The 25557-nt window shown below is 44.8% G+C and overlaps 2 protein-coding genes across 3 annotated transcripts in view; one reads left to right on the top strand and one right to left on the bottom strand.

Annotated features, from left to right (window-relative positions):
- The window catches only part of PAK5 (p21 (RAC1) activated kinase 5), a 155441-nt gene that overhangs the window by 125145 nt on the left and 4739 nt on the right, over positions 1-25557 (bottom strand). The window contains exon 1 of one of the 2 annotated variants that reach the window (XM_084201699.1): positions 9812-9935. The exons of the other annotated variant lie outside the window; for it this stretch is intronic. The gene's annotated coding sequence lies outside the window, so the exon portion shown is untranslated. Of the gene's footprint in view, positions 1-9811; positions 9936-25557 lie in introns of those variants that run through there. 2 annotated transcript variants of the gene reach the window in all.
- Positions 9990-24563, top strand: LOC311152007 (D-beta-hydroxybutyrate dehydrogenase, mitochondrial-like). Its single transcript, XM_084202749.1, has 4 exons — positions 9990-10593; positions 17921-18073; positions 20813-20943; positions 23457-24563. The coding sequence occupies exons 1-4, from the start codon at positions 10257-10259 to the stop codon at positions 23802-23804; spliced, it is 969 nt and encodes a 322-aa protein (XP_084058875.1). The 5' UTR covers positions 9990-10256; the 3' UTR covers positions 23805-24563.

The raw sequence follows: 25557 nt of genomic DNA on the forward strand, positions 1-25557 counted from the left end.
GCAGCAGCTTTCTGTACATTCCAAGGGTGTTTTTATGCTTCTGAAAGACAGAGCACTGACAGCTCTGGAGAGCAAGACTGATCTCACTCCCAGGCCAGCTCTGCCCAGACCAGCTCAAAGCCACAGAGCTATTACAGCTCCCGTAGCAATAGAAGGAAAACAGCACACAATGGTGGAACTAATCCAGACTCCTCTGCTGCTCCCCATCATCCCCTCAAAGTTTAGGAAACCTATCCTGACCCCTACCTAAGGCAGTTTGCTTAAATGCAGCCCCTGATCTGCTGCTGCAGGGTGGGCTGGAGTCCCCCCACTGGTAATCCCTCAGCCCTGCCAGCCCAGTGGATCACTGTCACAGAGTCACCTGGATCACCAGGTGCTGAGCCCCAGCCCCGAGCTCCCACCAGTTCTGCTCTCTGGGCTTCCCTGTTTCTGCTGCTGCTTGTTCCAGACTTCCAAGCCAGGATGGATGTGGTCAGTCAGGTTTTCTCCCACACCTCTTCTACCTAATTTCTTCATTCTCTCCACATGAATCATTTCCCCAAATCAGCAAAGAGACCTCAAACACACTGCTTTTCCAGACTAAATTTACCTTATGCATACGGAATTGGGGAGGAATTCCAGCTACCAGAGCTCTCTTGCAAGCTAATTATTCTTCAAAGAAGTTTTAGGCAGTCCCAGGGAGCATATAACTATTGATTTTCTACTCTGTATAATTTCCCGAAAAATGTCATAATTCTCCTCCTGTCTCACACTGTCACTTGCTCTCAGAACAACCTGGGAACGATAAAACAGTGAGATAGAGGGCACCAAGAAGGGCACCATCAAAAAAATATATCTCTGTACAAGCAGAGTCTGTAAAAGCGAACCCAAGAAATGTCTGTAGACCTTGTTTAATATTCATCAGCCAGTGTAGGGTATGACTGAAACGCAAAAGCAACTGTTATGAAAATTCAGGCTTGGAGGAAATCAAATGGAGACAGCACTCTCAGTATGCTGCCATTTCAGAGCTTCTCATTTCTGGATTTCTAGCACAAATGTACCACAGAGAGAAATGTTATTGAATACACTGGTTGCTTACAAATGGCTACATTTTTATAGAAATTCACTTATGGAGAAGAAAAAAAAAAAAGAGAAAAGGATTTGGCAATTGGAGACTGTAAGGAACTGGGCTAGTATAAATCTATTCCTAACACACAATTTTATGGAACAACAAAATAAAAATGGAATTGAGACCACTGCATCTTAAAAACCCAGCTGTGTAATATTAAGCTGGGGTTTTTCCTCCATGTCCTAGCACAAGAAAGCCCTTGACACGATTAACTTAATGAACATTAAGAATGCCTTTTGGCTTCAGAAATGTAGCACCTTTAAATATACCTGTAATCAGAATATTTAAGCAGATACTGAGTTCCCTGCTGCTGCTTTACTCCTGTGTGTTTGCTATGAGCTCCAGCCTACTTAAGGACACCATGGAATCATCCCTTGGCACTGCCCAGTGAAGTGCCTGCTGAGGGACAGGCAGGCTCTGGAGGGGCCAGAACCACCTTTATCATACTCAGACAACAGAGGCAGGAAAACAAGGGTTTGTGAGGAGGGAACAGGGAGAGCAGGGTAGAGCGGTACTGCTATGCACTTATCAGTGCTGCCAAAACTGTGATGTAATGCTAAGCCACTCCTGTTTTAATTGGGACAGAGCTGCACAAGGCCAGCCCCATGAGCTGCCTTTGGGTCTCTGCTGACCTTTGTCAGGGATTTGCTCTTCCCTCCTGGTATGGCCACCACAGGGTACAGAACTGATTTTGATTTCTTCCACGCCTGGGATTAAAACCTTGCAGGACCTGGGACCTGGGACCGATGTTGGCTCTGAGGCTGTGCCACCCAAACTTGAGCCTGGCTTAATCAGGTTTGGCCACCCCCTTTCCTCTAGGTGTCAAATCCCAATTCAGGAGGAGAAATGAAATGCTTTGGAAAGTAGAACACACAATTACCATTTGAGGTAGGTTTTTTTTACTCATTTTTTTCAGAGATTTCCAAGTCTTTCCTGTTTCCCTTGGGAAAATAAATTCTTATCAGAAGCTATTTAATGACAGAAAAGGAAAAGCTATTATCAACTTAAAGAAAAAAAAAACCCAAAAAACAGCTGAGCAAATTTAGGTAAACTGTGTCCTGCTGCTGCCAGGCTGAGAAGTTGATGCTCAGAGCACAGCTCCTTTCATATGCCAACATCAGCTGTGCATCCTGGCATTCATTATTAACCAGCCCCCATGTGACACAGGGCTTTCAGAAACAGGATATTCTTTAGCAACCCAGATAAGAACTCAGCCTCCAAATGTTCGCAGTGCTTCGGGAATGGCTTTGATTCTCAGTGGCCTGAAACACAACTGTGGCCATCTCTGTCCACTGCCAGAGCAACACCAGCGGGCTCTGCTCGAAAGGAAGCTGCTTTGAGGTGGGAACACCATCACAGAACTGGGCTGCTCTGTGGCAGATCGTCTGAATCTGAGTCAATTCCTGGTCCCTGATTGTCTGGCACCCTTGGAAATCTGCCAAAATTAAAAAGGAAGTGCAACACCATCAGAGGAAGGGAATGGCCAAAACCCACATGCAAATTTTATCATTAAAACCTTAAATCCAAAGTTCCAAATATAGAGGCTTAAAGCTATGCTCTGAGCCCCCTGTGAGGAGCATTAAAAATGACCCAGTTTAGAGTGCTGTCAGGAGGCCTTGAACATGCCCTGTGCTGCTCCAAAGCACCTCCCTTGCATTTGGGGGTCATTCAAAAAGTGGGCATTTGCATGATGGCAAGATGTACTCTGGCAAGATCCCTTTAGGATTTAAAATACATCTATTTTCACTTTCCCAGCATTAACAAGAGCACTGTCTTCTACACCGTCAGGCATCTGCATGCCAAGAAATGAGGGCAAGATGCACAGATGCTGCAAGCCAAAGGAGAAGACAAGCTGGGAAGAAGCCAAGCTTCACCCAGGAGCAGAGTGACATTTCAGAACATTGTGCTTGGGAAGGTGCCAGTCCAAATGATCTGCACACTGCCTGGGCTGGAAAAGCGAGCCCCCATATTTCAGCAGTGGTGCAGTTGCAATTTCTTACCAGTGAGGCAAATGTTAGGGGAGGCAAGAATCCCAGGTCAGGGAAACTGCTCAGCTCAGGTGTACAGGAAAACACCAGCTGCCAAAAAATGGGTCCTGTAATGTTCTCATAAAAGCAGGCCCATATGAGGGGGCACTAAACAGTAACATTTCCATCCTGTCATCCTCACGGAGGATCCCTGCCAGCCATGTACCCCCCCTCTGAGCCCAGAACCCGGCTGTCTGTGCTGTCCCAGTGAAGGGACAAGGAGGTAACCCCACGCAGTTGTTCAGAGATGTCAGGCTGGACAATGCTTCTGGCAGCTGGAGGTGGAACTGTGTCAGAAAAGCCAAGCCTTTTCTGTGGGCTTTCCAGGAAGAAACCAGACCTATTGATTAATTCCTTTTGCATAATGTAAGTGAGGTTTGGGATCAGATGAAGGTTGCTGAGTGGTAGCTGCTGTCTTGAGTCACTCAAATTGCATCAGTGAGCTCAGCAGAAAATTTCAGTATCTCTGTTTCTTCTATTCAAAGCCTCTCTGCTGTCTATGATACAGCTCCTCTGCACCCCTCCAACTCTAAAATGGAGTTGGCTTTTGACTTCCAATTTAAAAAGTTTTATTTGACTTCTATTTTTAAAAATGCAAACCTTCACGTATCCTTTGGGCTTTTGCATTTCTTTTTGAGGGGGCATCAGGGTATTATTCTTGTCCTGCACAAGGAAACCAGGCTTCTCTGTCACATTTGTCTCTGATTTGATCTGTTCTCTCAGACCACTTTTCTCACACTTCCTTACCCTGGTTGTGCCCTGACTACCAGCTGATACACTGCTAAGGAAAGGCAAACGATACTCTACAAAATTGCACCGTAATTTCCAAAAGAAATGGGTGTCTTGGCTCCTCCAGTCTGGACCAACGGGCAAATGATGTGTCACCTTCTGGGCTGTCCTTGGACAGCTGCACACAAGGGCAGCAGGAATGTCAACCACCCAGTCTCTGATTTATACCCTTAGCTGGAGAGGGATGGCAGTAAAACCATCCACACCTTCCCCTGTGCCAACATTTTGCAGGATGACAGAGCTGGGTGCTTTTCCAGCAGACTGCTGGCTGTGCTGGTTGTCACCTCAAAGCACAACCTGTCCTTCACGTGAATGTCATTTACTCTAGAAATAGGCAGCAATCTGGGGTTATTCAGCAGCTGTATCACCACGGGCTCTGTGTCCAGGATGAACACACACAAGCCCTTCTGAGGCCTGTGAGCTGATGGCACCACGGGGCAGGGAAGAAAGATGCTGCCTTATGCTAAGAGATAGAGCAGCACCCTCCTGTGCTCATGTATATTTATTGCACTACAAACTCGGAGCTCTTTCGCCGCTCATCAGCACGAAGTACTTTTTGGCCATCAGCCTCCTGGGTCTCTTTCACTGCATCCCCCTCCAGACTGTGTTAGCAGCGATGCAACTTTCCTGCTGTTCCTCTAAATCATCAGCCTGCCTGCTTTCTCTGGGCTATTTCCTGCCTGTCAGTGTCTCAGCTGCTTGCTGCCCCTGGGGTCCTGCGGTGCAGGTGGGGCTGGCACATCACCCGAACCCCTAAACCTGGTGCAGAGGGTGCTGCAGCCCGGGGCTGCTCCTGCCTGCGCAGGGGAGGGGGAAGGTGTTCCGGACAATCCTCTGCTCCTGCAGGTTTCTCCCGCACAGGCTGCCACCTCGTGGGCATCGACTGGCACAGGATTTTTCCTGGAAATACCAACTCCCGAGCGCAAAGAACTCGTTACTGTCAATATTCTGCACCGATGATCCAAGGAAACCGCAACCCTTCGGGTCCCTGGCTTGGGAAAATTGTACAAGTGCAGAGATGATAAAGTTGTTCAGCTTCTAACGTGGTTGGTGGGATAGATTTTCCATTAAAATAAGAGCTCTAACAGACAAATCTGCAGGTGCCACAGTGGGATGTTAGTCGGAACCAGCAAGATTGGCACACTTAGTACTCAAAAGCTATACCCCTGCTGGCTATGTCACTCGTAGGAGCTCCGTGTATGAGTCAGATTTCACATTTCTATCTCTTGCAAGGTAAGAATCTACAGTCAAATCAATGTAAATATGTCCTCTGCTTCTTCAGGAACTCCCTTTACAGCATTAATCTAAATTACTGAAAGCTAATTCTGGGCAGATCTCGAGTGGGATATTTAAGGCCTGTGTAAACTTCTTTTAAAATCTGCTAATTCTTATGCTGGATCAGTTTATCATCATTGAACTGATTTTGTACCTACTCTGACACCTGAAATTTCCCAACAATCTGGCGTTGCAAGAGCTTTTCATCATCTGGGAAGAGGCCCTCTGTTCAAACACATGCTGTTTCTCAAAAAAACCAACTTTTAACTAGAGATAAATCCTACTTTCATAATGTTGTGCCCCTTTTTCAGTAATCCTCAGGTTCAAAACAGTTTACCTGATGAATCTCTATCTGCACTGTGTGCCTAAGGTGAAAATATGTGCTGGAAGAGATCATTTGGATTTCAGCACTTTCCAAACCTGGTCACCAGGAAGAAAAGGAGACTTGATCTGCCCTCGTCCTTATCCTCCACCTCCAAATGAAGTTCTCAGTTTGCTGTGCTGAGGTAATCTTTCCATGACAGAAATGGGGATTAGCCTGTGTGGAGGAGCAGCCCAAGCATTTTTACTCCCTTGGGATCATTTTGCAGTAGTCATAATCATCCCACATTTGTCTTTCATGTCAAAAATGAGATACAACAGTGTTTAATTTTTTGTTTGTTTTGGAATGTGTTATTTGGAAGATAGAGGGTGTCTTTTCATTTTCCACACTGCCCCTGCATAAGGATACTCCAGCTGAACCATCTGTCCCTGAGCCAGGGGTGTTCCAGTGGAAAAAGGATCAGTCACTTCAGGTTAGAGAAGATAGCAAATTTTCCTAGAATTTTCTTTCCATCTCTCTCTCTTTTGCTTTGTTGCTACTCCAGTACCGCCAAAAAGGACTTAATCCTAGGGACTTACTAAAATAACTTCTGACAAATGGACAGCCTAATCTCTGGAATAGTATGCAGTGACAAGTATTTGAAAATGTTTCATGGAGAGAGATACTCCTGCATTGCCTTTTAAATAGAAGCAGTCTCCCTTTTTTTGACACACTGAGCAATACACATGGCATCCTAAATCTGTTTTGTCAACTGAGTCCAGGCTTTTTAAAAATATGCAACAAGATTTTAATACAGCTCATCCCATTATACACAACCAGACATCCTGCTTAGTCCTCAAAGGCTGGATATTCCCCATGCACAGCCCACATGCAACTGTGCTAATTCCAAGGAATGACAGCCTCCCATGGGCTCCTTTCCTTTGACACCACGGCACAGCCTTCTCTGCCTGGATCCCAGAGGAGGACGTGCAGCTCACCAGCTCTAAAAACTGCAAGCCTTTCTGTTCACACTGTCTTTGCCTGTCCAGCTGCACCAAAATTCCGTATTTTGATTTTCTTCCTGGAAAGCAACTTTTCCCAGTCCTGAAATGCTTGCCTGCAAATGCAAATTCAATGTCAGCTTTTTGGGTAGTTGCAGCAAGCAGTGTCACTTGTGTGTTAGTATTAGAGGTAGGAGCCTAATTTACTGAACTTCCAGATGGGCTGATCAAGATGAATTTTACAATTTGGTTTTTTTTTTTTTTTTTGTCAGATAAGCATAATTTTCATCAGTAGCCTGCTATGCTATTTACTGCACAATTGCAAAAGGAATGCTACATAGTCTGGGGGCTGAGCTGACAAGACACAATGGATGGTAAAGAGAAGTCACATTTGTTGGGAATTGTGTGACACAGCCAAAATCCTGATCCTGCACCCTGAAAATCATGAAAGCTACAAAAGCATTAGAATGTTAAAAAGAGGGGTCTGTATTTATTGTTTGCTGGGTTATTTGGAACTTTTAGGAGGCACTCTGTCACATTTTCAGCATTTTTCTGCAGCTTTGACAAAGTGGTGCTCTGCCCCAAAGGGATTCATGTGAAACCAAGGATGGCTCTGCAGTTACCTCAAAGGACATCAGAATTTCATCTTTGCTTTAGAATACAAAAATAATAATGACTTCCACACCATGCTGGAGAGTTGAGCCTGTAAGAAAGACATCAAAGATCTTACTGCTCCTACCCACTGCTGAGAGTGGGCACCACTGAGCATACCAGACGGCAAATGCTGAGACAGCTCCAGTGTGCAGTAGGGCTGCCAGGACGGGTAGAGGAACAAGAGAATTGGGAAAATAAGCAGAGGTGAGTAGATATGAGAGGAGGGAAAAATGTAAGATGATTAAGAGCAGAGAAAAGCTACACTTCTCCCTCCCTTCCCTTGTAGCTTCATTTCTGCTGGAGCCATGCTGGACAGAGATCTGTTCATATTATTTAAATATGAATTTAAATAATATTAACATATCAACCACAGCAAGCTCTGCTCTCACAGCCACTGATCCTCCACTCAGGAATGAGGTCAAAAGGAGATCTGTCTTCCCTGAAATCAAACTGGAAGTCCCAGGGTGCAGTAGAGGAACATAGCCCATCCCAGCTTTCCTTTATCCTGGTCCTTTACAGAAACTTGACAGTCCTTTAGAAAAGTAGTTTGTGTTTTTAGGGTAGGGACTACATGGCAACCCAATAATAAAAAAAAGATATTATGATGCCTTCCCAGAGCAACTTGTTATTTCACACTATAAAATTTATAGCAACACAGAATAAAGCTTTAAGCTTTGAAGCAAAAGCTTCAGAGATTGCTGCTGCCAGAAATGCTCTTAAGAAGAGTTGAAGGTCCCTTGGCATATTTTGGGACCAGAACTGTCCAGATCCCCATCAGTATCAGTCTCTACGTGTCTTACATTTCCTCATCTACTTCCTCAGAATCCAAGCCTTTACTTAGACTTGTTACAGGTAAATCACAACTAACTGGAATTGCAGAGGAGGTAGAACAGATTGAGATAAAAACTTCATTTTTTAAATTAAGTCTTAAAAATGGGAAAGACGTCAGAAACTAGACAAAGCAGAGTCATAAATTCACACTACCATGTGAGCACGTGTATGTATGTGTACACATATGTGTATATATTGAGTTAGGAACAGAATACTATAAACCAGAAGTAAGTAATTCCAATAAATAAATAGATTTTAGTGCCAATGTGCTGCACTGGAGACCTAAGTGGCCTCATTTCCTGGACTAGGTCGTCATGAAGTTGTTTTTAAGTGTGAAGGACACAGTTGTAATCCATAACTTTCAGCCTAAATGATTGCATCACTGTGACAACATACTGCTCCTGTTCTCAGTGGGAAATGTGTCACATTTGTGTACCACCTTTTAAACACCTTTTTTTTTTTTGGAACAGAGACAGCATAAAATTCAGAGGTTAGTTGGGTCACCTCTTAGTCTTCAAAAGAGTGGCTTTGTCACTGCCTGTGATTCTTATGTTATTAACAGGACACAAAAGCTGAGAGGAGAGACTGGCAGACATGGATGCGAGCTGGGTAGGAGGTATGGAGGAGGAGAATTTGGAATCATTCCCTGTCTTTTTCCCTGTCTGGTTCCCTCCCTGCCAGAGGGAACCAGACAGGGAAGCTGGCTAGAGGACAGGACTGTTACCAGCTCTCATGATTTTGAGGGTTGCATAATTATTTTGTTAATATAACGACAAAACTTTATGACTCATGTAGTCACAGAAGACTGAGTGATCTTTTGAAGGCTAAAAAGAGGCAGCATCTCCCAGTGTGATGGAACATGATCAAATAAATCCTACTGAGGACACATATCTGGTTATCTTTGGGGTTTACCACTCCATGTCCTACTTTGTCTCCCAGCAGCAAAGCTTTCCCAAGCCATTTGAGGCTTTGAGTCCTATTATGCAATGCCTATGGAGAGCTCAGCAGTGCAGGAGAGTACTGGACAATTTAAAGCTGAAATAAACCTAGGCAGAGGTGCAGCCAATGAGAGTAAAAACACAGGAATGCCTTGGGCCCTGGAAAAGCAAATTAAACAATAATTATTCCCTTTCTCCTTCAGACATCATTAAAAACTCTATGTCAGTGCAAAGGTATCCCCAGGCAAACACAAAACACAGCTGACTGTAGGGACCACACAATTTCTGGAGACTCCTGGACAGCAGGGCAACACCAGTTCAGAAACCCATCTGCCACAACCAGATACAGGTTGTGCAATGAATATAAGCAGGGCTGAACGGACAGCCACAGTAGTTCAAGCAAATATCTGGAACCTTCTCTGTGTGTATTAAGACCTGCTGCTTCCTCTGCTGCTGTGTATATGTCAATGAATGACCACCCCCTTTGTATTTTTCACAAGCCAACTTTAAATCACAATTAATAAAGGCATCTGGTTCTTTCAGTCATTTCATTTTACTCAGAGGAGGCAGATATGACATAGTATCACTTTCAGTAGGTGCCTGGAGAATTGCTCAGATAAAAGAAAGGGCAAAGAAAACACTGCCTAATCACATTTCTCCTGTAATCGTAGCTCTCAGGGATCTTTTTTTCAGCAATGTATAACTGTCACTTTAGCCTACAAGAAACAGGCATTTTCCTTCACCATGAGCTAATGTAGGCACCCTTGAGAGAACAGTCACAGACCTGCGTCATAAAAAACCCACATCAATTTAATACTGCCACGTAATATATAACATAAGATACAGCAACTATAACATAATAATACAGCTGTTTTAGAAATCCCCACCTGACCGATCTAGAAACACTCATGGCTGCTTTCATTTGTGCCCTGCGGCCAGTCTGTAGTGGCGGGACGGTGTGAACTCAGCTGAGCAGGGAAGCTGAACTGTCCATACCGCTGGATCTCGGCATAACCCAGCTCCCTTTCGCCGGCGCAGCTCCAGCTGGCCAGGGCATGACGCTTCCAGCCTGCGCTTTCTTTTGGAATCTAGAAGCGGGGGGAGACCCCGGTGGGGAGAAAGCCCAGCGCAGCCCCGGGTCTGGCTGCACGCCGCTCGGAGGGGCCGGGGCCGGCCGGAGCGCGGAGCCGGGCTCGCCGTGCGCCGCGGGGCGGGGCTCTGCTGCGGGCGGCCGCGGCTCTGGGGAGGGGGTGCCGGGCGGGGAGGGCGCTGCCCGCGGCTTTGCGCTCCTCGCCGGCTGCCAGACAGCGGGGCTGTGGCGGCGCGGGCGGCATGTGGGCAGCGGCCCCTCTCCTGCTCCTGCTGCTGCTGCTGCTGCTGCCGCTGGCGCGGCTGTGCCGGCGCGGGGCGGCGCGGCTGGAGCCGGCCGGGCGGGCCGTGCTCATCACGGGCTGTGACAGCGGCTTCGGGCACCTGCTGGCGCTCCGCCTCCACCGCCTGGGCTTCACCGTGTTCGCCGGCTGCCTGTGCCCCGACGGGGCCGGGGCGCGGCGGCTGCAGCGGGAGGCGGGCGGCGCCGGCCGGCTGCGCGTCCTGCGGCTCGATGTGACCCGCGCCCGCGACGTGCGCGCCGCCAAGGAGCTGGTGCTCAGCCACTTGCCCGAGCGAGGTGAGCCCCGGGCGGCCGCGGGAGGGGGACCGGCACCTCAGGCACCGGCGGCACGGTGTCGCCAGGAGGGCGGCTCGGTTCGCCCGGGACTGCTGGCGGGGAGCTGCCTGAGAGGGACGGCCGGGCTGTCACAGCCCAGTGAGGGTAGCGAGCACCGTCACTGATGGGCTGGGTGCACTCACCGCTATTGGTAAGGACGACGGGATTTTATCAAAAATCGTTTAGTGCTTTCACGGACCGGAGCCTGTCCGAAGGTGCCGGCAGCGTAAAGCCGGTGCGCCGCTCAGCACGCCACCGGGGAGCTTCACCTTTCCACCGGGAGAGGAACTCCCGAGTGGAGCATGCCTGGAGCCCCTCTGCCGGTACCCAAAAGCACAAACAGCAGGGAAAGCGCAGAACTGTGCAGGCATCGGAGGGATGGGACTGATGCGTTTCTGGCCATGACTTGTGAAAGAGGAAATAGATACAAGAATTGTAGCGAGGGCAGCTGCCGTGCCATACCAAAGCAGCTGCTTCTTGGAACCACTTGAGGTTTGTCAAGCTAATCCCTGGAGAGGTTACTGAAAGGGAAACGTGTCAATTATACACCGTACAGGGCGTATGCGCCCAGGAGAATGGATAGACTTAGCTCTAGAATAATTGCAGACAACCTAAATCCTGGGTTATCCCTTCAGCACACGTGACACAGTGCGGGTGATGGGCCCACAGTTACCTCCTTTCCCACTGGGACTGCAGGGTGGGAATTATCCAGTGTAATTCTGGGATACTCTTGGTGCAGAGCAGATTTCCTCAAGCTCAGAAGTGAGATCCCCTCCAAATCACAAACATTTCCTGCTCATACAGGGAATAAAAGTGGAGAATGGGGCACACAGATAAGGAAATGCAAGGCCTCTGCCTGCCTGGCTCATTAGCTCATTGAGAAGGGGATGGAATGAGACGTGAAGGAAGAAGAAGCCTAGACATTGCTCATTAAGCACATGTATTTATGGTTGATCTTGACCTTATTAAGAGGCAGAGCCTTCCCCTCTCAGGCCTTTCCTCAACCTCCACATAAACACAAATGTTTCCCAAAAGCCCTTAAAGGTTCCCTAGGGACCAGGTCACTTGGAACTCTGGGTTTCACAGAATTTATCCTGCAGTTCCGACAGTTTATGCTGTCCCGCGGTGGTCATGCTGGTGCTGCCATGCAGACCCTGGAGTCCAGGGTCAGCACTACCTCGTGGGTTGTCCTTACTGCTAACACACTGTGCATGTGCCTTCAGAGCGAGTCCAGGCCCATGCAGGCTCTCAGCACGGCTGGTGAGGGATGCAGCAGGCACACAGCGTGTGCACAGTGCTGTTCCTGGGCTGGCACTCAGACTCTCACACCAGCCGCACTGGCCTGGGCAAGCACACACCTTTTGTGAAACCTTTTTCATGGCTGGGCAGCTCTGCTGCTATAGAATTTTGAGGGTATTCTGCAAAGGCAGCAAAGAATAAATAATTTTATAGATCCAGGTAGGACATAGGCCACATGGGGAAACTCACATTTTTTAAGTATTCTTCCTTTGATTTAATAAGAGGAAGCAAAGGAGCTATTTTAATGTCTGCTGTTAATGGACTAAGACTACAAGTCTTCATGATTTCTAAAATAGAGGGACACGAATATTTTGGCCTCAATTGTAAGGAAACTGACAATACTCATGCAGACTATAAGCAAAAGACTTCAGTAGGAGTGTTCATTCTTGGCAGCTCTGAAAATAGATAAGTTGTTTTCTTTGGTGTTTTACCTTTATATAAACAGTTTCAGTTTCATGATTATACAGGAGGTTAACTCTCATATTAACCAAATTATTTGTTAAATATAGGAATTGTCACTTTTTTATATTTCAGTCAGAGATTGTGTTTAATTAAATTATTTTTCTTTAGGAAAGATAATTCTGAACCATTTGTAATTGCATTTATGTTCTGAAAGAACCTAGAAGATAAGAAAAGTATGTGACTACACAGAACATGTTACCTGCTACCCAAAGCATGTGCCTCAGTGTCCCACCAGTTAAACAACCCTCAGCAGTGGAACCTTAGGACATTTTCCCTGGTGGAGCACGGACAGCAACATCTCTGCCTACAGCAGAGCCCTGACCAAAGTGGAAGTCAAATGCAGCTCAGACATTTGTAATGAGGAGAGCAGAGTGGGTGGTGAGTCCAGTAGACTGTTGGAAATAAGCGTTGGACAGATAAAAAGTCTGCTTTTGGTTTTTGCACAAACAGCTCAAACTGCTGTAGGAATCCAGTGGATAGTGCTGAAGGTTACAGTAGATCCTGCATTAGGTTATTTAAAAGCTGTGAAAACATCCACGTTTTAAGCAGCTGCTGGCACTGTTCTGTATGTCACTGTTAGCTTCTAAGTACTGAGGGACAGTTTTCTCTGTTTCTCTTTTCCCCTCCCTCAGAAGAGGAGGATTCTGTTCAGCAATTGTCCACAGAAACTGGGAAGAGGAACCTGTCCCTGAGAACCACTAGGTATTGCATAGATATTGTTCCCTCCTTTTTTGCCTTTTTAACAACAATCAGTTTCACACAGGTATGAAAGATTTTAAGTACATCATATTGGCGCTGGACTTCTAAATTCTGATCACCAAAACATTCCCATATCATTCCAAAAAAAGTCACTTTAATAATACCAGACCTAATGGTAAGTGTGCAAAGGCCAGGGATTCTGAATGAAACCTCAGAGGCTGGACCAAAATGAAGAGAAAGCAGTTAGATGATGATTGGTTTCTACGTGCCTGTGTTTAAATAGTTCAGAATAAATCCTGGTAAAGATTAAATATTCTTTATGATTACAGTATCATTCTTTCCACGGACTATGCATCTCAAACAAGTAGGGCTTTTTGGCAGATATGCTTTCTTTTAAATAACCTTAATCTGCCTTTTTCCTGGGCCCAGGATAAGTAGACTTACAAAAGACTAAAAGAGACTTTCTAATATAAGTAGACTATTCATTATGAAATGTACACAAAAATGTGTAGAATATCAGAATAAAATCAGAGTATCAGGAATAAAGTACACCTCCTATATGCTGTAACCATAACTAGCCCAAGCTCCTCATTACCTTCTCTCTCTCTTATACAAGAGTAGAAGTCCAAAGCCAATAAGAAATAGACCAGGACTTCACAGCATGGTGATTTGCAATTCTATTAGGCTCTACAGCAAAGAATTTTTCTGATTTTCTTCTGTTTCAAATCAGAATTTCTCTTCCTTTTCTTGCCTGCTGAGAGTGGGTGACAGCTAGCTGGAACAGAGGGATATTAGTTTTAGTCCCACTTCCTACTCAAAGATTATTAAGTATTCTCTTACACATAATTATGATTTTGTATTCATTGAATTCACACATGGTACAATATTTTAGCCCAGACTTCCTATAGAAATAGATTATCCTTACAGTGAAGAGAATTTCAGCATAATATTCCAAGCAAAGGATGGTGACTCATGAATGGATGTAAATATAACTCAGGAATCTCATCTGGCCTGCTAGCACCCTGCACTGCTTAGTTTCCTTTAGTATTGGTCTGGAATCTATCAGGAGAGAGCCTGTCATTTTCATTTGGGCTCAGGCTAGAGGAAAAACTCCAAAGATCAGTGATCCCAAGAATACCTGTTGGAATTTACAGAGTGTGGTAGAATTCAGGTATTATCTGAGTGTTGGCACCAACACAGAAACAACGTGATTTTCAAAAGGTTTTGCAAACCTGCAGCTGGACTAACTTAAACAGGAAAAGGATTTTAAGAGTTCCTGGGAAAAGCAGCAAATATCTTTTGGGCCTAAATAGGGACATTGGATATGTCCCTATTGGTTACCATGCTGTGAAGTAGAAATTACTGGGGAGCTTATGTGAGAGTTACTGTTCTCCAGAAAGCCTCACTAATCTTAAGTTCAGTTTCCTAATGTGATTCTTAGATCCATGGCTGTATCTTTTAATCTTTGTTGTCAGGATCCATTTTCCCAACACAGAGATCAGTGAAAATCTCTGTGCCATCCAGTCCTACTTTCCAGTTTATTTTTTCTCTGCCCGCTGTAGCATAGTCTAACACCTCTCTTCATGAGCTGTGTTTGGACTGAGTTCTGTTTTGACAGTCTAACACACCAAACATCACCTGCTTTTTCCAAATGTGGCTCTGCAGGAACACTGAGGAAATGCAGCATCACTCTCCTTCAGATGTTTAATTCTTGTGCCTTGTCCTTCACGATTTTTATCTGTATTTTTTAAGCTACCTGAGCTGCATTTGGCTAAGCAAATTTACAATATGTTTTGAATGCACACTTATAGCATTAATTTTTACCACAAACATTTCAGGAAAGAAAGACCAAAGCAGATTCAAGTATTCTGAATACAGAGCTGGGCAGGTTGTTTCTCAGGAAGCAGGAAATATTCTTAGAAAATAGCATAAGGGAGCAATAAACTAGTTTGCTGCTAGGGTAGAATTTTTTGAATTGATTCTGCTATATAAAATGGCAGGAAACATTCTGGAAAATATCAGAGCATTTCCCATTTGGGAATGCCAAAATGTTCTAAGAAATAATATGTTTTGCTTGAGGGCAAACAAAGTGTTTTGAGCTGACCGGGTGCAAAGTGTCTTTCTGTGTTTAACTTAAAAGTTAAACACAAGTCTGTTTTAGTTTAACTCAGGCCAAGTTTTCTCCTCATGGCTTTTGATTTGGCCACTACACAGAAGGAAGGAGCCATTATTTTGTGAGCTCCCAGAAATACACAGGCTGGCCTCACCAGCAGCCACCCAGAGGCTTTGAAGCACATGAGGCAAATAGCTGGAGAGAAAACTTAAGCCTTGCAAGCTAAATTCTGAATTTCACAGTTTAGAGAAAGAGGAAGAAAATCAATTGTCTAAAGATTAATGGCTGTATTTCTGAAAGCCTGATGAAATCAGGGATATGTGGAGCAAGTGTTCTTGCTGTGCTGCACAGGGTGCAGTGTCAGAAGCAAAATGACTTTTTTTAATTAGAAAAGGTAAAGCTGAAAATATCAGGAAGCAGCTTTTGCAGTGATGTTGCACTTTAGTTTGGGTTGTGTTAGAGTTAGGTTATATAAAAATAACGCTGAGTACAGAAACCTCCAGCTTTGAGCAGAAACAGATGGGGTGTGCAGTCACTCAGCCCATCTGCAGAGCAGATCATGTGCATGTACAAAAATATTGATAATTAGCTTCTGCAGAGGGCTCTCTAAGCCATTGATCTGGAAGCATTTTATGGGGAGGTAAGTCTCATGGGGCTGGGTTCCATTTTAAGACGGAGAAATAAAGCCAAAGAATGATGGAAAGACAGAAAAAGAAGGCAGTGGCAGGGGGAAGAAGGAAGTCTAGGATGCCCAATTCCATGGCCAGTTTTTAAGCTCATTTCCTCTCCTCTGTCTGCTAACATTTGGGGCCATGGAAAAGAAGTGAGTCTAGAGGAAACTGCTGCATTACTAGGGCAGCAGTCTGTCTGTAACTAAAGTTGTAAGAGGGGTCCAGTGTCAAGGATTGCTGGCTGACAGGCTGCTGAATAGTGATTGATTCTCTTTAGAGGATAGAGTTATCCAAGTTCTGTGTGCTAAATTCCTCATTTTGAGTGTTTTGCCCTGCAAATGAGAATCACTTAAAGAAACCAGTTTCTTTCTCTGTTTAAAGACCAACTTCATTACGTAATACAACTAGTGTATATATATGTTAGAAAAGCTTACAGATGTCTGCTTTACAAACTAATTCCAAAAATTTGCTGTTTCATCTCTAACTACTGTTCTGAATGAAATCTGATATTGGCACTTCTTGGTGGGGCTCTGGAAGGACCCATGAGAAATGGGTATTTCAAGATACCATTAAATTATTGCCGTAGTTGCATCAGAGAAGATCAGAAAGAAAGGATTCAGCTCAATGGTTTCTACAGTGCCTTGACTTAGGTGATCAAAAGTCCCCTGAGAATAACTCTGCTGCCACAGCTACAGGAGGCTACAACCGGGTCAGCATCACCCCTGCCCCAAACTCATGTGTCCAGAGGAAGAGAGGCCCTAAAACCTGTTCTACCTTCCCAGAAACTCAGGCTTGGAGGTCCTGTAGAAGGCATGACACAACAATTATTTGCCCTGGACACCTACAAGGATTCCTTAAAAGAAATGCGTGAGCAGAATTGTCAAGGCTGGCAAAAGCTGCAAATTCAGCTGTTCCAGTGCCAGGCCGCCCTGGTACTCCAGAGTTATGCTGCTGTCACCCTCGATATGCTGTCAGGACTGAGGACAGGAACAGAGATATTTCCAGAAGCACTGTGTCACTCCCTGCTTTGCTGGCCATCCACAGGTAGGGGCTGTGCAGGCAGGCACCAGCCAGCACTTGGGTGGCATGTGAGCTGCAGCCTGGAGTGCTCCCTGCCCCAGCACAGCATTCCGTGCTGAGCCTGCCAGCACTGTTAGTGCTGGGAGTGCTCCCTGCTCTAGCACAGCATTCCATGTTAGCACTGTTAGTGCTGGGAGTGCTCCCTGCTCCAGCCCTGCATTCCATGCTGAGCCTGTTAGCACTGTTAGCGCTGCTGTGCCTTTGGGCTGAAGGGCTTCAGCCCCCTGTCACTGAGCTCGGGCACAACAAGCCCCACTGCCAGTACATTTCTGCTTGTGAACACTGACATTTTTCTTCTTAGCACCAAAACCTGTCAGTACATGGGCAAAAATGTTGTTCAAAAGTACAAAATTTTATAACTACTGTAGCCACTGACCCTGCTTGATTACTTTACCCAATGTTGCAGCCATGTACCTGATTGCGGCTGATTTCGGAAGAAATCAGAGCTCAAATCTTGGAAAGAGATGCAAGACTTGGGCTCTTAAATTAGTCAAGCACTTTGAAAATAGTACCCCTTAGCCTTTAGACCGCTTAATATAATTTTCACAAAGCTGCTCATAGCACACAGTGAGATTAAAGTAATTAAAATATCATGGTACACCACATCGGCAGTAAGATCACGTTATTCATAAATATCCTAAGACAACTGTAGAGTGAGCAATTATTAAGTATCACTGAGACTTATAGGAAAGGTGTCCCTGACCCTGGGAGTGGGGGTAGAACTGGATGATCTTTAAGGGCTTTTCCAACCCAAACCCAATTCTATGATTCCTTAGCCCAGATTATGGCCACAGTGGCATTCCTTCACTAAACAAAACATGCCTGCACTTTAAAGTGGAAAAGACAAAGATGTTACACAACCACACAGTTTCTCTCAAGGGTCTGAATCAGTGGTGGTGCTTTGTTATCTAACAGCATCTGCTTTGCAGTTGAAGGTGCTTGCTGAGTCATTTCTCTTCCATAGGTTTCTGGGGCCTTGTCAACAATGCAGGAATATCAACATTTGGTGAGACAGGCTGGCTGCCTATGGAGACATATGAAAAATTTGCAGATGTGAATCTCCTTGGGAGCATCAGGACAACCCTGGCATTTCTTCCCCTTCTAAGGAAATACAAGGGTAATGCTAATCCACTGTTATTTAGAGTTGTAGAATAATTAGCTTACTATAATCAGGGTAATGTAACATCTATAAAAGAGGCTTTAATTGTCTTTCATTGAACTGAAATGACAGCCTCCTTCTGTGTGGCCTGAAAGAGCAACTTGATCCTGAAAAGAGGCTGAAGCCATAAAGGGAAAAAATATCCTCAAAGATTTTGTCTTTGCAGTACATAGGGGAAAAAAAAGTATTTATAAATAAGGATTTCTCTCAGTGTTTGACTCAAAAAAGAGGAAGAATGTTTATCATTAAGATAAACATTAGATCATTAAGCCCAGGCAAGCCTTTTTAAGCACTGACCATCAGAAAACACAAAGTTCCATAAACTGCCTAATTTTATTCTTTAGGCTTTACAATTTTATTATTTGACAATTAGGAGAGGAGGAATGACCCTACAGAGGTGAACTAGAGACATCCAGCTTCCAGTTCCAGCTCTGTGGAACCTCTGTGACCTTGGGCAGGAAACTTCAAGTATGTAGAGGTGCATGGGTATCCAGGGGGATAAATGTATTTGCATGAACCTCCCTACATGTGGGCTTTATCCTTCTTTCTGAGAAGGAAATGTTTACTAGCCCTCTGCAGCATGGCAGCATGCCTTGGGTGCTTTGCAGTTTGTTCCCTACCTGTCTCCATCTGTGTTTGGGGAGGAAGATCCCTTCTTCCTTGTCTGTTCTGGCTGTAGGCTCTTTAGGGTGAGGATTTGTGCTCTGTGTGCAGCATCAAGCACAGGAAGGGGTAGGTTTCACCTGGAAACCCCAGGTGTCACTGCTGCACAAACTGTTGGTGAGATAAATGGATTCCTTTTTTTGGGCTATTCTGCTTCTTTCTGCTTGGCTGCCTTTGGTAGATGATATTCTGACAGAAGAAGAAAGGAACCTTTAAATACTGCAAGCTGGATGTGTTTTTGTAGCAGAATGTGCTATTGTGTGTACCCAGTGAGTGTGTTATGTGGCCCATTACACAGGGAGACATCTCTTTTCCCTGTCATGTCCTAGTTACTGCTGGAACTCTATGATGCTGATCCACCAGAGGCATTTCTCTGACCCCGTGAATTGCACAGGCTTACTTTGAAGTAAAGGGGACTAACAGTGCCTGCAATATTAAGCACGTGCATAAACCTTAAGAAGGTTTGGGTCTGGATGGCTGCACACACACCTTAGCTCAAAGGAACATTCTGTATCTCTCCCAGGGCTGTCAGTGTTTCCCTGATTAACTCCTGCACTCCATTCTCAAGTACCATCTAAGTTGGAGAGGAGGCCAAGGCACTCTAGGAAGAATACCAGGAAGAATCCTAGATTTGCTGTTACCTTCCTTGCAGGAACAGCCAGGACAGCTAAAGCTTGTGTTTAGGGACAGCAAATGACTTCTGCAAGAGAAAAGCTTGACTTACAGACATTGGAGCATTCTCTTGGGTAAGCTGACTTTCAATTCCCTTAGGCACTTTAAAGAGAAGTTAAATGAGGTGTCCTGCATCCTGGGTGTGAGCCCCATCCACTCAGCTACTGGACCAAGGAGGCAGAGGTCATCCTACCCATTGCTTACTGCCATGGATGTGCACCAATTCCAAGAAGCACTTCAAAATTATTAATACAAGTATTAATACTTGTAAAGGGAGGTAATGCCCTCCAGCCTAGGACTTAAACATTCTATCATGTGGAGCAACATTTCCTCATATCTTTTCCAGCTGGCCAGGCCAGCTGATAGAGCATCTTGATTAGCAAGCTGGTAGTTAGTTTCCTCTTACACTAGATAAGATTTATTTGGGATGCTGTATAGGAAGGCAGGGAATCTAGTTCAGAATGACAGATTTCACTACATTCCTGTGATACCTTTTGATATCCCCCAAGCCTTCAATTTGGTCTCGGGCCCAAATGTTATCTGCATCTGTGGCAGCAACAGGAGTGCAGCTGTGTTCTCTGCATTGTCAGTGACAAGACCATCTTCTGCCTCACCTCTGGTATTTGCATATCCACACCCAGACATTCCTTACCCCATGGTAGGACTGTGTAACAGAAGTTTACAAGGAAACAATGGAAATGAACCACAGACCAATGTCTCACATGAGGAATCTCTGCTGTTTAAGGCATGCCTGCACACAGCAGGAGTTAGAAAGGAGGGAAAGCAGCACAGATCAGGGAAGTCATTGTGAGGTATCGTAAACCTGCACATATTTGGCAAGTGACATTTCCTTGGTAAAGCTTATCGCTGTACAGTGGAATTTATATGCACAGTTACAGAACCTGGTCTCAGTGCAGAGACATTATTGGCACAGAAAAAACTGATATTAGTAACCATACAACCCACCTCAGGGAAGATCACCTCCCCTCTCCTCTGCAGTCCTTTTCTTTCTAGCACAGTCTCATTACTATTTCTCAGTCTTTAGGGCACTGCTTTGTTTCCATCCTTTTCATCCTCTCTCAGGCTCAGAAGGAATAAGCAGCACACTGGGAATATGTTAGTTTGTCTAGTCCAACATCTGTCACTAGGTGGAAGATTTTTTGTGTGTAGTTTTCTGCTCAGCAGAGCTGAGTGCCCGTCTGTGCTAGGACTGCACACTGACACTGTCCAGTTTTGGCACAGTGTGCAGGAAAACAGTCTCCTGCTAAACACCACATTCTTAGCAGCTCAAGACTGAGGCAAATCAATTCCATGTTAAAGACTGAGAGTGAAGTTTTGTTATTTGCACTGTTTTCTCTCCAGGACGTATTGTTTTCATGTCCAGCATCATTGCCTATTTTACTCTGGGAAATGGCATTTATTCTATGACCAAGGCAGCTATTGAAAAATTTTGTGATGCTTTAAGACTGGAAATGAAGAAGTTTGGTGTCCAGGTAAGTGATTTAACAAGAACCTGGAAACCAGGTAAGTGATGTAATGAGTTATGTGAAACAAAGTAAGAAAAGATAAAAGCTCAGAAATGCATTCATGGGTACAGCTTCCTTTTGGAAAGAGGTGATTTCTCTGTGGGTAATCTCTGTGGCTGGAAATCACTGGGAACAGCAGTCCTGGGGGATGTTTTTGGTTCTGAGAAGCTGCTGGGTAACAGTCTGTGTGTCAGCATTGAAACTTCCACATCCTCTGCAGTGGAGAAGCTTCCTGACACAGGCCTGCCTGAGCTCCCAGCAGCAGTGAGGAACCCAAATGTTCTCTGGGTGGCTGTAAAGTGCTGTGCAGCAAGAAGGAGGCTGTCACTTGCCTGAGGGGTTCTTTCTCTCCTCTTACAACACCAACTCCTTGCTTTTTGTGAGAACAGTGATGCTGCAAGAGGCAGCATTGTGCAGAGTAGTTATGTTTTTATTCTCTTAACCTAAGAGGCTCTAAGAGTGCTCTTAGTGCCCTAAGCAACTCTAATAGTCAAACCTGAAGCTTAGATCCCTAAGTAGCTTCACTGGGCTTTTTCCTTGGAGTCACTCTACTGCAGAAACACTTTTCTCAAACACTCAAAGTCTTCCCTGCCAGTTTTGCATTGGTGTACTGTTCATGTACACAGAGTTACAGCATTGTTCATAAGCTTTGTGTGGGAAAATATTACGGCTATGCATCAATTAGCTACCCCTGTCAGATAAATATGAGGGGCTGTAAAATACAAATGACTTTACACATCCTAATACCACACAGCATGATGGGGATTTCTGCTGATTAGCTGAGGATAATCTCAAATGCATGGAAGGGCTTAGTTTAACAGGTTAGCTACACTGGTTGTTTTGGGGTTTTTCCTGTTCCACCTCTGCAGTAGTCCTGGCACATAACTGAGTGAGCCAGGCTGACAGACATTTCTAAAGTATCTTGGAGAGGTATTTTTCTGTTTCTCACTGTATGCAAGATGCTGGCTGGCACTTGCCTGAGAACCTGCCCTGTGCAGAGCCTACAAAATACACGGTCCCTTTTTGCTGTGCTCCCTTGCACTGCTCTGTTGTCCTGTCTGTCTTTTCAGGAGAAAGCTGCACAGAGGTGGCAAGGAGCAGATGGAGCTATGGCTCTGTTCCACTGAACTCTGGCTAGGCAAGCTGACAGCCTACAGGAAACAAAGTGGGTGCTTTCCAGTAGAAAGGCTACAGAAAATGTGGGAAGGGCAAAAACCAAGCCATGTCTCCTTCTCTCCAAGCAAATTCCAAAAAAGGAAGCTTCCAAAATCCCTTTGTTAACCGTAAATGTGGGAAGTTTATTATTTGGCTGATACCAAACACACTTCTAAATAGCACCAGAAGGGAGGGCTCCTGAGGATGCTGTGTGACAAACCTGCTTGAGGCAGCACAAAGCTGTTCCAGCTGTGCACACCATCCCTCTGCTGGGGTTTGTCTGCATCCCTTCCTTCTCCCTGTGCACAGGACCTGCACCCCAGTCCTCCTGAGAGCAGTGAATCCATCACCATGCAGGCCAGCAGGCAGGGACTGACACAGCTGGGCTGGGTGGCTGAGTGAAGACATCAGGGTTTTACATCATCACAGACTTCCCAGAGAATGCCTGTCAGATCCCCAAGTCTCTGACAGAGCTCAGCATGGGTTTTCCTCACCTTGTGTTGCAGTCTTTAGAAATCAGGTCAGTTAAATGCCACGGAGCTTTTAATGTTGCATATCTACAAATAGTTTGAACAAGGCTGCTGCTAACTGAGGAACAGCATGTGTGCTGTGAGTGCTCAGCCCGCTCCAAAACTCCCTGGAATACTCAGAAGAGAGCAGAACAGCAGCAATACACAAAGAAAACGTGGAGCAGCAAAGGACTTGTGTGCTTCCATTTAAATCTATATGTACAAATCTACAGAAATCTGCTGATGGCTTCAGTGAGAGGCAGAGCAGGACCTTTGGTTCCCCTGTTCTTTGCTGACAAAACCTAGTTTATTTTAATTACACCTTCTTGGGGAAAACAGTACTTCTTTCCCCAGGACCTGATAATTTTATTTGATACCTCCTTTTTTCCAAAATTGGGTCAAAAATTATCAATTGCGAGGTTCTCCACTGAGTGAAAAATCCAAAGTATTCCACTTTGGAGACATCAAAGTCATAAGGAAATGCTTTGTCTCAGTATTGTCAAAACATTTATACTGTTAAGCATTATACAGCAATCAGAGATGCTCTGTTGCATTGGGTGAGAGTGTGCTGAGTAGTCAAAACAAGAACATTAACATCAGAGCAAAATGAGGAAGTCAGAATAAAGCACCTCTACAATCTTAAATGTTTCACAGGAATACATTTGACTTCAGTCAAGTTGCCAGGGTTAAAATTTCAACAAAACAGCATTTTCTGGCTGTCTGTAGAGAGCTTTTGGTCTGTGTTACTGACTATAGCATTTAATTGAATTCACAATGACTAACTGCACCTTGGTAAGTTTTACATCTGGCTTTCAGGTCTGTATTATCCAGCCAGGAAATTATGCACGCTCTACAAAAATTCAGCCACCGCTCAGTGCCGAAGAGATCTGGAATGAACTGAGTGAAGAGGAAAAGGCTGTTTACAACAAGGAGTATGTTCAAGAGCGGGCAAACTTTTTCAACAGCATCCTCAGTGAGGGAAGCACTAATGGCAGTGAAGTGGTAGATGCTATGGTGGATGCTCTAACATCTCCTGCACCCAAGGCACGTTACATGGTGGCGAAGCTGAAGGAGAAGGCCCTGGTGTTTGTGTGTGCTTTGTTCCCGACTGTTGTGATGGATTCTGTTCTGTCTTATGCTCTTAGCAAAGTGAAACTTGTCTAGAGTGGTGCTGTTCACTGACTCAGGTGAGGAGTTTATCAATTGTGAAAGACCTGAATTGAATGCTCCTGTGTGTCAGTACAGTGGCACCAATCAACCAGTGCAAACTTTGGGGAGTCTCCCTAGTCAGAAGTGTCACTGATTGCTACAGAAAAATATAAAGGGCCCTGTGTAAAATTAAATAATTTAAGTAACTTTATCTCTCCCCTGTGGAAAAACCCATCCACATAAGCTGCTTTAGTTATTGCCTGGAAAATTGAATGCACCATTTTCTACAGCAATAGCAAGTTATTGTGTTAAAGACATGATGGAGACAGTGGAGTGCATCCTACAGGAGAGCTGTACACCTGAAGTCATTACAGCAGAGATGAAAAGCCCTTGCTTGTAGAAACCTGAGTAGTCATTTATTCAGGGGTGATAGGAAGAGGTTAATGGAAAAGTCATAGAAATGAGCACTGGACCTCAAAACACTTTGGATGGAGATAAATGGCTGTAGCAGGTTAGGAAGTCTTGAAGCTCTGAACAACCTGGTTAAGTGAAAGGTGTTCCTGCCCACAATAGGGGAGCTGGAATTTGATGATCTATAAGGTCCTTTCCAACCCAAACCATTCTATGAACAATAAAGTTGTAATATGAAAACATTGTCTTGGCTAACTCCAGTTCAGTCCTTTTTCAGCCGTTCTGGATAAATCTAACAAAGCAGATACATCACAGACTTCAGAAAACAAGTTACATATTCCATTTATAATTGAGTATTTAATCCTAAATAAACTCTATCCTTTATCTAATGTCTGGATTAATCAATGTGTTGACCTGAAGTGTAGTGAGAGAGTTAAACACCAAGGAGCCGTATCACTGTGCTTGGAGCTCAGAAAGAACATGCTCAGGTTTGGCTGCTATTGTAAGGAATAAGGTCTTAAGAAAAGAATACCTACTAACAGGAAAGGGAAACATTAGTAACATTTTCTATGAGAGTAATTGATCACGGTAGCTCCATTAGCACTCTCCTACTAATTGTCATGACAAAGATTGCTGGTTTACACATGCAGTTTTAAATTTGACTTGGTTATGGGATGGCACAAAATCCAAGAACTCTGGGACAAAAGAACCCAGAAGAGCTGGGAAAAATTGTGGTGGCAGTGATATATCCAGGGCAGCAGCACTGAGCATTAGCTTCCCCCATGCCAGGTCTCCTTTATCAAATCTAAGACTGCTGTAAGTTGACACAGTGAACTTTTTCATCTAAAGCAGAAATTGCAGCCTGTACCTGGGAAGTCTTTCCTAATATATTTACTTAATTGCTGAGAAAGTTTATGCTCTCTCCTGGTAGGTAATTTGGGCAGTGTGAATCAGAACACAGACAAGATGAGCCCACAGAGTGACAATTCCAGGCTCTCTCCTGGTACACTCAGCAGTGGAACAGGCACTGCACCTGTCAGAGATTGTGAAACATGTTATTTCTCTTTCTAAATGCTGAACCCATCCCTGGAGCTGGCACTGGCAAGAGGACAAGCCTGGGCTCCCAACTGTTCCCCAGACTGTCAATAGCAGGATAATCAGATGATTATCATCCCTCTCCTCATTTAACCACAACTGAGCAAGGCCAAGCAAGGGAACAGGAATGAGGCTTATTCCAACTGAACCAATCAATTTCTTGTATAGGAGTTCCCCCTGCTTGACCTCAGGGATTTCAGCAGCCCTGCACTGCTTTGGAAGCACTGCTTTCATGCCCTTAGCTGTTCTTTGTGCAGATTGC

This window comes from Fringilla coelebs (genome assembly GCF_963513975.1).
Source record: "Fringilla coelebs genome assembly, chromosome: 3".
Taxonomy (NCBI): Eukaryota; Metazoa; Chordata; class Aves; order Passeriformes; family Fringillidae; genus Fringilla; species Fringilla coelebs.